The following is a 15,811-nucleotide window of genomic DNA, read 5'->3' on the forward strand; positions in this document are numbered from 1 at the left end:
GCTAAATAACGGGAAGATCTATATGCTTTGGTTTTTGGTGTTTTGGTTTTTCATGTTTAGAACAACTTAAGGGCGAGTAAATGACAGAATTTTTTTATTTTTAAGTGAAGTATCGCTTTAACAATTCGATTGCCTTTAACCAAACAATCTGTCCTGCCAAGAAAAAAAAAAATATTTACAGGAATAATCTGGCTTGACATGTCCTTGCTGAGTCTTGCCAGTCTGAGTGTTATGGCAGATGAGTTATGGAAAATCAATTAAAGCTTTAGCTTCATATGAGTAAAGAGAGTTTCCCACATTAACTCTACAATTGCCTGTATAGGCTATTGTATTCTGAAGCCTCTCAAAATAAATCTGTAAGCACAATCACAAGAAAAGACAAGCTTACAGCAGTGGTCAAGCTGGTGTTTGGAACATGGTTTGTTTCTGGTAGCTAGTTAACTTTAGTCCTATATTTTAACCAAGGTGGTATAGTCCTAAGCAAGTTCACTCAAAAATATAAATTATACCATGATTTACTCACCCTCGGGCCTCAAGCACTGGGCTTGCGTTTCCACTGCCGGGCAGAGCCCCACAACGCTACCCTAAACCCCGCCCCTAACACGCCTTTCTGGATCAAACGTCATACAACCCAGCCCATTTCAGTGGGTATTAAGAATTAATTTATTTTTTAAGTTAGGAAGATAACATGTATATTAACTCACCGGCCGTGGCTGCAATAGTGTCCTGATTGTCTCGCGAGTCACCACTAACAGAGGGACGGTGACCCAGCACACCGTCCATCGAGTCGAACCATGGAAAAATCCTTCTCTGAACTCCGCTTTGTCCATTGTGCATTTTAATCGCATTGTACAATACTGCGCCCGCAACTTTTTTTATTTTTTCCCGAACTTGAAGCGTTACTCGCTGAATGTTTAGCTTAGAAAGTTCAGCATCAATGTATTTTGTAACATCCTCGTTTCTTCACACGCCGTGACGTCGTACAAATTGACGTCGTACCCTTTCTTCTGCCCAAATGCTCAGAAGAGCTGTGGTATCCTCGACAGACCAGTACAGGTGATTCTCCATTTCAATCAGCGATGTGTGTTTTGCGTGATATTGCTTCAGATCATAACGTTCCATAACACAGATAAACTCCACCTTTTATCTTGAGCACGCCTCTAGCCCGAGCTGGCCCTCTCTGGACCAAGGTATTCGACGGGCCAGAAATCCTGGCCATTGGCCCCGAATAAGCCCCGATCAAGCCCCAGAAGTGACAGTGGAAACACGACTAGCCCTGGCACGCACTAGCATGGCTCGGCACTGGCCCGGCAGTGGAAACGCGGCTAATCAGAGTAATATTTGAAAATATCCTAGCTTTTCCAATCTTTATAATGGTAGTGAATGGGGGGCAGTGGTAGTTTGTAATGTTTTTTTGTAAGAAAAATATCCATATTTAAAACTTTATTAGCTATAATAAATAGCTTCCGGCAGACGGTCGTACACGGCGATTTACGGTGAAAGAGTAACGTTAACTTTATAAATTATAAGCCTTTATAAACCCACTGGAGCCATATGGATTACTTTTATGATGGATGGGTTTTTTTTGGGGGGGGGGGCTTCAAAAATCTCGTTTCTCTTTTTCTTTTTTATGGAATATTGCAGTATTTACTATAAATGATTTATCTATTCACATTTTTATAAAAAAAAATAAATAATAATTTGCCCTGATATTAATCAATATAACTAACCTTCGGTTACTAATGGTAACCCTTGTTCCCTGAGGAGGGAACAGAGACGTCAGAGAAGTTTCCAACGAATTGGGATCACGCTAGGGAGACCAATTGCCTTTGAGTGAATTAAACGAGCCAATGAATATTGGCATGCAGGACTTGCATTCCGCGGCCCGCCTGCCAGTGCGGGTATAAAGCGGAAGCGCACACATATGCTTTACGCTGAGTAGCAGTCCTCCGTGAAGGTACAGCAAGCATGGCGACGGGACAAGACGTCTCCATTCCCTCCTCAGGGAACGAGGGTTACCATACGTAACTGAGACGTTCCCTTTCGTTCAGGAACTACTACGTCTCGTCGGAGGACTTTCCAACAAATTGGGATCCTTAATAACACGCCATGGTGCTGGCCCCTTCCAGCGCCCAGCTTAGCTTCCTGCCAAAGCAGTTTCTTAGTTTTCTTTATGGCAGGAGCTAGCTAGGAAAAATCACACTGCTGTTCCTCAAGACCCGCTCAGTGGATTTGGATAACACTGGGGAAGCGTGCCCAACCTGTTGAAGGGAACGCCGCGGAGCCACTGCCCGCCCGACGGGGAGGCACTGGAATACATGCATATACTAGCTCGTAGGGTAGTGAAAGAAACATACAGCAGTCCTTGAGGTAGTCCCAGCCCGAGGGGTGGGAGCATCCTCAGCAAGGACACAGTGCTAACCTGGAGGGTAGCTGGAACATGGAAGAAATGGGTCACAGTAGGGACAACTGTAAAGGCCACCCAGTCTAATAACAACTCCAATGAGAGGTAATAGACCTGGCGCCGGTCGATCCGCCTTGCTGGTGCCGGAGAGCTGATGAAGGAAATCATGAGGTTAGCCGTTTGTTGGGGAACCAACGGAGCAAAAAGACACATGTATCCGGCCCACGGGGTGGAAATGGCGTAGCAAGCCAACATGACCTAGTTCCTCGCACTACTGGCCATAGCGAGTAAACAGGAGGAAATAGGTTCAACACAGAGGCTATAGAATGAAGCCCAGCCCGCCGCTCTACAGATGTCTGTCAGCAAGCCGCCCTGCGCCAGCGCCCAGGTGGAGGCGACACTCCTAGTGGAGTGTGCCGTCAACCTAGGTGGGCAAGGCACGTCCTGTGACTCGTAAGCCCGGACGATAGGATCCACTAGCCAGTGGGCTAACCTCTTCTTGGAGACCTTCTGCTGCCCTCGTAACAGACGAACAGCTGCTCTGAGGTCCTAAAGCTTTGCGTTCTGTCCATGTAACAACCTAGAGAGCGTACGGGAAAGAGAAAAGCTAGGGCTGGGTCTGCCTCCTCTGGGGGCAGCGCTTGCAGGTTCACTATCTGATCTACAAATGGAGTGGTTGGAACATTGGGCACACATCCGAACCGGGGTCTCAGAACAACGTGAGAAAGACCCGGTCCGAATTCCAGGCACGTTTCGGGCGACCGAAAATGCCTACAGATCCCCTAGAAAGAGGCCAGAGCCAACAGGAGAGCTGTCTTCATAGACAAGATATTTAACTGAGCACTAGAGTGAAGTCCCAAGAGGGTACAGGGTGTGGATTATGAGGCAGATTTAGCCTCCTAGAACCCTTAAGGAATCTGATGACCAGGTCGTGCTTTCTTAATGACTTACCATCTACTGTATCATGATGAGTGGCTATTGCTGCAACATACACTTTGATGGTGGGGGGAGACAGCCTTCACTCCAACCCATCTTGGAAGAAGGAAAGCACGACTCTGATCGGGCAAGTTTTGGGGTCTTCCCGGTGGGACGCGGGTGCCATAGAGTGAGAAAGCAGAAGAAAGCAGGTCCTTTCTCTGAGGAATGGGCCAAGGAGGTGCTGTCGCGAGGAGCATAATCCTGGGAACCAGGTCCTGTTGGGCCAATACGGCGCAATTAGCAATTAGCAAGAACTGCTCCTCTTTGAGAAGCAGTTTCGAGAAGGCTCACTGGGGAAAGCGCATATTTGCGAAGGCCCCGAGGCCAGCTTTGTGCCAGTGCATCTGTTCCAAGGGATCCCCCGGAATAAAACAACTGGCAATGGGTCGTGTCCGGAGAGGCAAACAGATCTATCTGAGTGGCTTTGAAGATTCCCCCTATCAGCTGAACCACCTGGGGATGGAGTCACCATTCTCCACGGAGCTGGCGCTGGCTGTACTTGTTTATTTGTACTGAATTCATGACTAGAAATTGTGCCTATTTTTATGAACAATGCATTTTAATCTTAATATTGATGTTGAATCATGAAGTTGTCAATTACTCTTTGATTTTGAGATTTATTTTGAAGCTATTATTGATAATATTGTCTATTTATAGGAGTACTCTTGCTGATTGTTAAATGATATATATTGCTATATGCAGTATTTAAATTGAATCATGTATTTGATAAAATGAATGAACTGAGAATATGATTGTGATAATATGACGACTTTATGGTGTTATGATTATGCTTGGAACCATTGTTAATTAATTGGTCCTGTTTGTACAGGCCAGGTTCCTTGTATGGATAGTGATGCTGAAACTGATGCTTTTGAGTGCATGCATCTGCCGGTGTGGTAGGAGGCGCTGCAGCTGCTTATTTGATATACCTGCACACACACCTTTGGACATTTACACCTGCACACTCCTTCAGACAATACTTACATTTACATACTTATTAATCTCATGGACCGTTCCATTATGGACTCATTGGACTCTGCCTGTTGGGTTGTGAACTGCTGGCTTCAAGCACTGCTTATTGAGTGAATGCTGAATGTTGTATGCTCATTAATAACTTTGAACTGAATACTACCTGTGCACGTGTAAATATTGTAAATGTTATTTTCCTATATTTATGTAATACAATTCACAATTGCACTGAAGCAATGAGTATGTGTTTCATTGAACTTAACCTTATCCTCCTTGAGCTGAACAAAGATTTTCTGATACTGGTCCACTATTTTTACATACAATTAGAGCACTTATATATGCTACAGACCAGTGCTTGTGCAGAAGCAGCCCCTTGAGGGGGTACAAAGCGTACTGCTTGCAACTCTAGGCAATTGATGTGAAGTGTTAGCCTGGTAATACCGTCATCACAACAACACAGACAGGTCTCGGAGAAAACAGCAGACTTGAGCGTGAAGATAAATTACTAATCTTGAAGCTCATCCACTCAGAGGACACAAACGGTTGGCTCCGAGGCCAAAAGCATATGTGTGTGCGCTCGCTTCCGCATTATACCTGCACTGGCATGCCAATATTCATTGGCTCATTTTAATTCACTCGAAGGCAATTGGTCTCTCTAGAGTGATCCCAATTCATTGGAAATGAAAATCATAAAGTTCACCCATATTTCATCCAAAGATTCTGTCACAATATTCTCACCCTCAAGTTGCTCCAAACATGTATGAATTTCATTCTTCTGCTGAACACAAAAGAAAATATTTTGAAGAATATGGTTTCCCGAATGAGATCACATAGCAAACCACAATGATCCAATCAAGAACTAACCTACATTTTTATGTTCAAGAAGCCAACTTCCATTTCATGCTGACTAAAAAAAAAAAAAAGTATACTCTTGACTATACAATAGTTTTGTGAATCATGTAACTCCTCCAGTTTAGCTTAGCCTAAAAAAATTATATTCAATCTTTTTTTTTTTTTTTTTGCATTATAATTTTACAAAATTACATTTTGATTTAAGGGTGCAAAATAAACATATGCTGTTCACAAGAAATATTTACCTAGACGTTTTTCACATATTTCTCTTGTATGAGACTTTATCTCTATATTTATTTTAATTTAAAAAAATGTAAAAAAAAAAATAATAATAATAAAAGTATTTATTTATTGTTGTTTATAAGGAAGTCAGTCCAACTGTTTCGGTTTCCACGATCCATAAATGTTTTTCATCCAACATTTGCAGGTCACCTAGCACCCTGGGATGCTTTCATACTGCACACAAACATGGCGGAACCCAACGAGCTGCAGCTGCTCTGCTGGGGAGGCGACTGGGATCTGCCGTCAGTGCACACAGACTCCCTCGTTGTGCTGGTAACTACACGGGTTATGTTAACGCTTGTTTTAAATACATTTTCACAATTCAATATTTAACCATAAATGACGATGCCTTTTTGGAGAAACGGACCTGTCCTGTCCTAGGGTCCGGATAGCAATCCAGCACTGACAAGTCACTTTGATAAGTGAAATTGTCGCTAATACGCTAGTTCAGTTTTATACTGATGCAACCGTAGCTGTCATGCAGAAATGATCTCGACTGAATTGCATTGCATTGCATTGCATTGTTTTGAGTGGTTGATGATAACTATTATGTGTCGACCAGCTCCGGTTTTTATTTCTTGAAGGTCAGAGGAATAATGCTGATAAGATCTGAAGGGTATGGGGTATTTTTTACTCGCTTTTTACTTAGGATAGAGATAATACAGTGCTTCTGTTTTGTACTGGAGTAGGTATACAGCTTTTCTTGTTTGTTTTTGCAGCTGCAAAAATCCTGCGTTCTAACACTGCAAAAATGCATAATAAAAGTCCTAGTTCCACTAGAGTTGTAAATGATAATGAAAACTGTAAATCAGTCATCTATTCATCTGACATGTTTTTAATGTTCTTTTATAGGCGTATGCAAAGTTTGCTGGGGCAGAGCTTGCGGTAAAGTCTGTTGACTGGACGTGGAGGACTATTACAGGTCAGATAAAGGATTTTTTTGTAGTCATGGTGTGAGAGTTTAATGTAGGGAAAGTCTGGAATGTAGCCACGCGCATCCGTAGTTTTCCAAATGTAATATTGTGAATGCCAAACATTGGTGAAGTGTGTAAAGGGGTGAGCAGCTTTTTCTAATGCTGCGGCTGTCACATTTCTCTTTCCACAGCATCTGTGCCACGACTATATTATGAGGGATCCACAGTCACAGAACCAACACAAATTCTAAACTTCCTTCGAAAACAGGTAGAAATTCATATCTGTTTACAGATTTGCTTCTTTTTGTGTAAAGTGGGGATATTTTACTGTTTGTCATTGTCGCAGATGAACTAATACTTTACCTAATACAATCATGAACATAACATAATTATTTCAATTTATGTCTGATTATTGCTAGTTTATTGTCTATATTTGGACATTAAAAAATTTACAAGAGTTTACCAGAAAGCCAACTTTTTTTGCAAAGATATATTGGAATATACTATATGTAAGTGTAAATTATACAAAGTATCAGCATATACATCCTCCCCCCACCCAGATAACAATTAACAAAAACAGGGGGAGGGGGGGGGGGGGTAAACAAATAATGCATAGTATTGTGACACCATTCGAAATCTTTTAATAAAGGTGTAAATACAATTATAATAAGTTAATAATTATACTGAAGGTGAGCAGTAAAAAATTAAATTTTCCCGTAATCCACACAGAGTTTCAATGCCGACTATGAGTTGACCGCTAAGCAAGGGGCAGATACAATGGCTTACATCGCATTACTGGAGGAAAAGCTGCTGCCAGCACTGGTATTTTATCGGCAATTCACATACTGATTTAAAATTGCAGATCCTCATAATGATGATTGTATGAATTAAGTGTTGATTTGTGTTTTTGATTTGTAGCTGCACACATTCTGGGTGGACGCAGAGAACTATTCTAACCTGACCCGGCCGTGGTTTACGTCACATTCCCCGTTCCCTCTCAACTTCTTTGTTCCGGGTCGACAGGCCAATTTGGCCTTGTCTCGCATCTTACTGACCAAAGCAGAGTCGCCATTGCTGAACATCACAGAGGTGGAGGGAAAGGTATGAGAATACAGATCCATACTTATGTATGATCATAATTCTTACCTCAGTTACTGAGGCTCATGCATAGCTAGGATTCATTTATCCCTTTTCAATGCCTTGGTAAAATGGAAATGTCTGTGGTTGCGTTGTGAGATGGAAAAGAGTTTCTCTCAGGCCTCATGAGCAAATCTGTGGATTGTAGAAACCAGAGGATCATGAAATATGTTACACAATGAATGTGCTATTGTAGTTGTTCCATCCCTAATAATAATGAATATAAAAATTGCATGATTAGCAATAGATTTTCTTTTAGATCTACAGTGAAGCCAAAGAGTGCCTGAATCTGCTCTCCCACAGACTTGGGAACTTACGCTTCTTCTTTGGAGACACGTGAGTTTTTCATTTCTTTTATCCTATAATATTTATTAGCTCTTTAAAGGGATAGTTCACTCAAACATGAAAATTGTCAAAATTTACTCTGCTTTCTTTGTTACTGTATGACTTTCTTTCATGGAACATAAAAGAAGCTATTTTGGGAAATGCCTTAAGGCCCTGATTTACTCACAGCTAAGTTCTTTTTCAATCTTCGCTTAGATGTAAAAAAAGAAGTTCAAAATACCTGAGCAGCGTTGTATCATTAGTGAACATCCTGATGCTGCTTAGAGCGGCGTTTAGATGAAAATGTTAATATGTGTTCCATGCTTTTCTCTTTATTACAAAATAAACCCATAGCAAAACTCACAGTGGTTAGAAGAAAGCTGTTAAGAAAACATCCGATTATAGCGAGCGATGTAGGTGTGTTTGCACGTGCTCTGCAATTTAGTCAGTAATGTCATGTTTATTTTTAAAGCACTATATAATAAATTGCTTTAAAGAAAGCAGCTTGGCAGTACTAAAGGCACATTATGCCCTTTTACAATGTCTTGATTTTGTTTTTGGGGTGTACTAGAATATCCTTTCATGCTTGATTGTTAAAAAACACACATTATTTTTCACACATTTTACATTACTACAGCACCTCTTTTCCCAGTCAGTCCCGTTTCGATTAAGCCCCTCCTTCCAAAATATGAAATGTGCTGTGATTGGTTAGCTGGCCCAATGTGTTGTGATTGTGTTCGGGAAATGTCACTCCCCTTCAGAACCGCAAGCTCTACTCAGATGTAAATATCAAGGATGGTGTCAGTTTCAAACCAATTCGAGCTTGATTCAGACTGAATGGTAACAAACAAAACCATGATTCATTTTCCTAAGGTCCAGTGAACAGTCTTACAAAAGCAAGCACTTACTGAGGCTAAAGTAAACAAAAAAGCAACACTAATGTTGGCTAGCAGGCAAGTGGAGCCAAACCCTTTTGCCCTTTTATTTTTTACACTGAGGCAACAACATTAAACTTATAATTGGAACTGTTAATAAAAACACAACTTTAAATAATTAGACATACTTACAAGTTGTCATCCACAAGCAACCGATCCGTAAAATGTGCAGCACACAGAGAAAAGTTGGGGTTATAATGTTCAGGTGCAGTGTTTAAAATAAACTTAGGAAGGTCAAACTGATGATTTTTGGAAACAGGGTGGAAAGAACAGGATCTCTTTGACATGCCGGCAACACTGTCTTCTCTAACACAGCTCAACCATGCCTTGTCCCCTTTTTTATGTATTCCTTGGGCTGAAATTATTTATATGAGGTACATTGTGACTTAATAAGATCCGGAAAAAAAGCGCTGTAGTCAAAATGAGTCGTTCATTGTAGTTCTTGGAAAGTGTATTCTGTTAAACAAAATATCTCCCTTTGGAGTGGACTTTGAGCTTTGTAACCTTTTTTTTTTATCTATTTTTATGCTCATACAGCAACATTACACACTAACTAGTGTGTAAATAATATAACTAAGTTAAATAGTATAATAAGACCCCTTTAAACATGAAAAACATTGTCAGTTTTGCTTTCAATTAAAATAGGAATTCAATTTCTACTATAAAGAAGCTCTCAAGTGTACTCATATTTGAACCTGTGTCCGACCGTGACAGACTGAACAGAAGAAATTAAGCAAAGATTTCCAAACAAAAGACTGCCTTCTACTTCAGCATCAGATCCACACCTACCTACTATGTAATCGCCAAGGACCAATACTATATTAAACCGGAGAACTTTTCCAGAAAGTTCAATTCGGCAAGCTGTTTTGAACTCCTGAAACAAACTCCAAATTAACTTCGTTTTGGCCGGATTTTGTTCGAAATGACGTCACAGTAAATTGGGGCCTTTAGTGTTATGGTGTTGGAAGTCAATGACCTACAAAACAATTATTTTGAATTGTAATAATATTTCACTGTGTAATGAGGTTAGATGTTGTAGGAAGAAGGAGGCAGGAACCGGCGAACATTCAACAATTTTAATAATAAATAAATAAACAAATACAAAAACGAACGTAAAGACGGTAGTCCCTCATGGTCAACTGCCGACACACACAATAAAACGAAACATTGAATAAAATAGTTCAGGCCTGGCCTCTGGCTATCTCCTCTGTCGTCGCTCCTCCTTTATGCTTCCTCTTCTCCTCGCGAGATATGAGACTGGTGCGTCGCGCAGGTGTCGCTCATCATCAATCACGCCACTGGCCTTGCGTCGTTCTCCCACTACCTTTGGCCTCGTCCTGCTCGCCACACACAGTATAACTGTTTTTACTGTATTTTTGGTTTTGAAAACATAAAAATTCTATTGACCCCAAACTTTCGTACAGTAGTGTATATATTAGTGTAATCATCTTTGCGTGTCACCATGTTTTCTTTTTGCTAGGCCTACAAGCCTGGACGCCTTTGTATTTGGCCACATTGCCCCTCTTATTAAAGCCCCTCTGCCCAGTGGGCAGCTTCAGAAGCACCTGAACCAACTTGATAACCTCTGCCAGTTCTGCAACACCATCCTTAAAAAGTACTTTACTGATGCCACCACTGAGAAGAGAATGGACTGTAAGTAGTCACAGCCCCTATAGTACTATATTAATTACAAAAAAATAATAAATATTGGTCCTGCTTTGCTCTTTCTTCTTCTTTGAGATAAATTAGTTTATCTCAACTTCCATTTGTTTGCTGTTGAATCATATAGAATTAAATCATTTAACCCGACATTCATTATTCATCACCTTTCCATTGCTTTCAACCCGAGACATTTGGCTCAAAGCAGATGCTAAAAGACAGTTTAATAAAAGCATGGTCTTGGACCTCGCCGCTTTTTTAAGTGATTTGCTATGTCTCTTTGGCTACACTCTGATTCTACTAATCTTTCTCCCATGTGCGTAAAAAACATCCACTTTTCTCCAGAATCAGTGTCCTTTCGTCTTTTCTTTATCTCTGCCCTCTTGCTAGGTTCACCAACGGCTACCCATGATCCTGTTGATGCAAACCTCCAAAAACTGACACAGCTTGTTAACAAAGAGTCCAACCTTATTGAAAAGGTCTTGGCTAGATCTGCGCATTCACTTCTGAATTTAATGTCATTAGAAATTACAGTACATGGTCAAAAGTATGTGGATGCCCAAACAGTTTTTCCAGTATATATTGAAACATGCATGTTGGTATTTTCTCCTATTTGGAGTTTTATAAACAAGAGCATAAGTGATGTCAGACACAAATATTGAGTGATGTGGTCTGGCTCACAGTTGATGTCCCAGTTCATCCTAAAGGTGTTCAATGGGGTTCAGGACTAACCCAGGCCAGTCAGAGATGTCCAACTAGAACCGTTTATTCACTTGCTCTTTACACAGGGGCATTTCATGCTGAAACACTAAGTCATTCAGCATTCTGGTGAAAAGGTTAGTTTTTTTTTTCTTATCAGTTATTTATATATCATTAGGGTTGTTGCATCTTATGATCCCATGATGTTGATTTGTAGAATAGTTGCTTGTGATGAATATTGATTCATCATATATATTTCGCTTTACCACTGTCTTTAAGGTGTTTGTCTGCATATTATAAAGGTAGAAAAAAAAGTTTTTAGTATTTTGCTATATTAAATGGAGAGTTTACCAATTGCCAATGACCGAACAATTCTGTCATAATTTACTAATCCTCAAGATGTTCCAAACCAGTATGAAGTTCTTTCTTCTGCAGAACACAAAAGAAGATATTTTGAAGAATATGGTTAACCAAATAGATGATGGGGCCCCATTGACTTCCATAGTATTCTTCAAAATATCTTCTTTGGAGCAGGTTGGGAAACACTTCAGGGTGAGTAAATGACACAATTAAAATTTTTGGGTGAACTAACATTGTTTTAGCTAAGGAAATATATATATATATATATATATATATATATATATATATATTCAGTATGTTGAGTCTGTAAAATGTCTCTGGTTATGCATTTATGGTTCCCTGAGAAGAGGAACGAGACACTGTGTCCTCTAGGAGACTATAGGGAATGCCTCAAACGCGACTGGTATCTGAAGCATGTGTTTAAACAAGATAATGTAATTTGCCGACGGCAATCCATGGTGTCACTAACTATGGAACTGTGTACATAACACCAGAGCACCTGTATTAGACAACATCCAATTTTTGTCTTAAGGAGACATAGACATGCAGGCCTGATGCATGGCAGTGAGACACAGTGTCTCGTTCCCCTTCTCAGGGAACCATGGTTACATGCATAACCTGAGACATTCCCTTTCGAATGGGAACTCTATGGGGAACAAATGTCCACTCCGCAATGGAGAGATATGACTGCCTAATTAGCTGTGACAAGCACAATGAGGCACAAATGAGGTCTCAATGGACCAATCCTGTCTGACCTAGAGTCAGGATCTTAAATTCAGCACTCCTGAATTTAAGGGTGCTCAAACAATGAGAAGGGATGCTATCTTCTCAAAACCACTTCTCACCAGGGCTCAGAGATGGGTTCCTCTGGGGAGCTGAGGATTCAGCAGGATGACTCTCAGAGTGAGGTGTGTCCAATGCTCACCCAAGACTGTGATCCCCAACTTCACCTGGAGTTGAACCAGTCAGGCTCAGCCCTGCTTAGCTTCATTGGGCAACCAGTCTTGGGCTACAGGGTGATATGGCTGCTGACTTCAAGTGTGTTGGCTCTCTGTGGGTCACTGTGGTGAGCGGTCTTTAAAGTTGAGTATGGTTTGGCCACCTCTCGCTGTAGAGTCATTCTACTGAGGCCTTCATTTTCCTGTGATCCATCTGGACAGTGATATCAAGTGTGTTGGCTCTCTATGTGGCACTGTAATAAGCTGTCTTTAAGGTTGAGTATGGTTTGGCCTTCTTTTATTCTAGAGATTCATTCTTCTGAGGCCTCCGGCCCTCCGCTCATCTGAGCCTCCGTCTAGACAAACATCAAGTGTGTCGGCACTCTGTGGGCCATTGTGATATGCTGTACTTAAGGAGTATAGTTTGGCTTCATCTCACTTTAAAAAGTTGTTCTCCTGAGGCATCCACTCTTCTAGGTTACGTTTAGACAACAATATCAAGTGTGTCTGCCCTCGGTGGGCCGCTGTAGTAAGCTGGCTTCAAGGTGGGCATTGTTTGGCCTCCTCTCACTTTACAGTAGTTCTGCTGAGGCATCTGTTCACCTGAGCTCTAGCAAACTGTCTTTGAGGTTGAGTATGGTTTTCTACTGACGCCTCCACCTTTTGAGCTCATTTACAGCGACACCTATTTCCAAGGTATGGTGAGTTGCCTTCCACCTCTGTGTGGGTTTTCTTAAGAAATGGATAGCTCCCTTATGATAACCCCTTATGATTAACTAGGGGCAGCCACTTCCTTTTAAGGGGCTTTAGTAGGCGGCTCCCTTTTTGATTTGAGTAAGTTTCAAAGTCGCAGCTGCTTTCCCCCTGATTTGGGGTTAGATAAGCAGGCGGCTCCCTTGTGGTAATGAAGTCATAGCTGCCTCCCCCAGATTCAGAATTGGGGTCCCGAAGCAGGAGGCTTCTTTATGTATCTAGAGGAAACTGCCTTCTTTGTTTCGGATTCTTTAATAACAGCTTCCCTGAAATGCAAACTTTAGCATATTTGCAAGATCGTAACTGCCTCCACCTATAGTGGGTTCTTAAGTAGGCGGCCCCCTGCTTTAATTCTGCATCCAATTCCTCCGAAGTAGATCTATCAAATTAATCATTAGCAGTACCAGAGCTAAAAAGAGGAACTTAAACAACAAATATTCCTATTTAACGATTCCTGCGCTGCCAACAACCTCTGCCTTCTATCCCACCTCACCACAATGGCCTGTTTAAGCTAAAATGCCAGATTCTGCCACTATAAAAGAATCATATGAGAACAGCCATGAATGCATTGTAATGAGTTCCTTCAACTTCCTCGAGAGCTGAATGATCTTGTGCAAATGCTAACTACCATCCCTTATGAGAGAACAGAAAGACAAATCTCGTTACCTGTCTCAGCAGTTATTTTTGCGAATGCATTCTACCCATCACATTCCAGCCTCCTCTACGATTCGAAGGCATTCCACTCAAAAGGACGTCCTACATCCGAAGAGATTAGGGATGACGCGAATGGAGATATTCATTGAGAAATCCTCACAATGCGTGCATTGAGCTCCCTAGAGAACTAAACTTACATACTCCTCATTCATGGACTCGCTCATTAGACACACATCCTTCCTGACAAAATTGTTTGGCAGAGTGTTTATTCATGAAATTCACATTCACACGTACGCAAACAAACCGATCCCGAAGACAAGAAATTGATTATGGCTAATACAGGTGCCCTTTAATTTCACACCATTAGGGACGTCACGGACTGTCATCGGCCAATGATGGTGCCGCGTTTAAACGTGTGCTTCAGACACACGATCACACTGGAGGCATTCCCCATAGTGTCCTATATAGGATGCAGTGCGAGTTCCCATTTGAATGGGACCTTAAGATTTGAATACCATATTTTTACAGTAAAGTTATGCCAAGCACAGCTAATGTTTGTTTTTATCGTAAATTTCATAGTTTTGTTTTTTTGTTTTGTTTTGCTTTTAGTGTATGGCTGTATTTGTAATTGTATTAACCTGCTAGTAATGCTGCTGAGATACAAACAAAAGAGGGTCCACATACTTTTGGTCATGTAATGAATCTCAGAACCTATAAACATCTTACACATCTTTTGGAATTGACATTTGTCCTGTGAGTCTTATCTTTACATGTCTTTGTCATAGATGGATGACAATCTTCGCAGCAGTCCGCAGCACAGACCGCACAGACATGAGGCCAAACCCTCGGTCATGGCCAGCGAAAGGAGGCCAACCTGAAAACCCTATCTAAGCACTGACTTTACCATTATTTATTTTTTCCCCATTGAAATTGAATTTCAAAATCATATTTAAAATCGAACACATTGATGAGGTCATAATAAATGAATGCTAGTTTTTCATAATGAAGTTGCTGAAAATGTTGGTTAACTTGGTTTGAGTGTCGGATTTTGTAATACAACACCATAAAGGGCTTGTTAAATGGGCAGTCGTCATCTAATGTATATAAGAATCTTTTAGCACATGTGGCAACTACATACATTACAAAAAGGGAAATGCTGACAATGGATATCTTGCGATACAAAAGTTATTGTTTAAAGGAGATGTAGCTTTTATTTCAGTTGCATTGCTCTTGCTTTTGGCTGTTTTTGGCTTTCTCTTCAAATAATAATTGTATAGGGAACTTTTAATGCACAAGCTTGCTTACTAAATGCAAAGGCTTTATGTATAAGTTTTATGGTGTTTTATTTTCTAAATCCTGCCTAAACACAAATACAGGTATATTATAAGCTTTACGGTTTATAGACCGTTTCAGCTTTTATTTCATCAGTGTTGTTTAAAATCACATTGAGATTGGCAGGGCAGGTGATATATCATCCATGTATTGGCATTGTGCCTCATTTCAGCATAACTTTCTTATTTGAACTGATTTTTCCATTTCTCTCACTTGATTATGTAACCTTGAAGTTCTTGATTTTTTGGTGCAAAAGGATCTTGAAATCTGATTGTGTGTACTGTGTATACATTTATTGTTCTTCAAATTCCTCGGGAGGTTTTGTACATGGAAGGAATGCCTTAAAAGTCCAGTGCTGTGTCACGCCATCTCACCTGACTTTATTTTTGATGTGATCATTATTCATTGTCTCTCAAGAAATTGTATATTTCGAAATATATGAGTGTACAGCAATGTTCAAATATATGTATATATAAGTGCAAGAAAGTAAAATTCTTTGAAATAGACAAGTTAACATGTTTCTCTTATTCTGCTGATACATTTAGTTGTTTACACCAAATGTAAAACCCTCAACATTTTTAATTTGTATTGTAGAAAGTGCATCCAGATGTAACTTAATAA

At 40.5% G+C, this 15,811-nt stretch overlaps 1 protein-coding gene across 2 annotated transcripts; it reads left to right on the forward strand.

Moving 5' to 3' along the window:
* Window positions 1-5,636: 5,636 nt before the first annotated feature.
* Window positions 5,637-15,696, forward strand: mtx3 (metaxin 3). 2 transcript variants are annotated; one of them, XM_039662254.2, is made up of 9 exons: window positions 5,637-5,758; window positions 6,338-6,407; window positions 6,591-6,667; window positions 7,129-7,221; window positions 7,318-7,500; window positions 7,796-7,872; window positions 10,276-10,448; window positions 10,845-10,933; window positions 14,644-15,696. In XM_039662254.2, exons 1-9 carry the CDS (start codon window positions 5,672-5,674, stop codon window positions 14,734-14,736), a joined length of 942 nt encoding a protein of 313 aa, XP_039518188.2. In that variant the 5' UTR covers window positions 5,637-5,671; the 3' UTR covers window positions 14,737-15,696. The 2 variants fall into 2 exon arrangements, with proteins under 2 accessions (XP_039518188.2, XP_039518189.2); XM_039662255.2 differs by lacking the exon at window positions 10,845-10,933.
* Window positions 15,697-15,811: the final 115 nt, after the last annotated feature.

The sequence above is a fragment of the Pimephales promelas genome, chromosome 4 (genome assembly GCF_988280905.1).
Source record: "Pimephales promelas chromosome 4, fPimPro1.hap1.1, whole genome shotgun sequence".
Taxonomy (NCBI): Eukaryota; Metazoa; Chordata; class Actinopteri; order Cypriniformes; family Leuciscidae; genus Pimephales; species Pimephales promelas.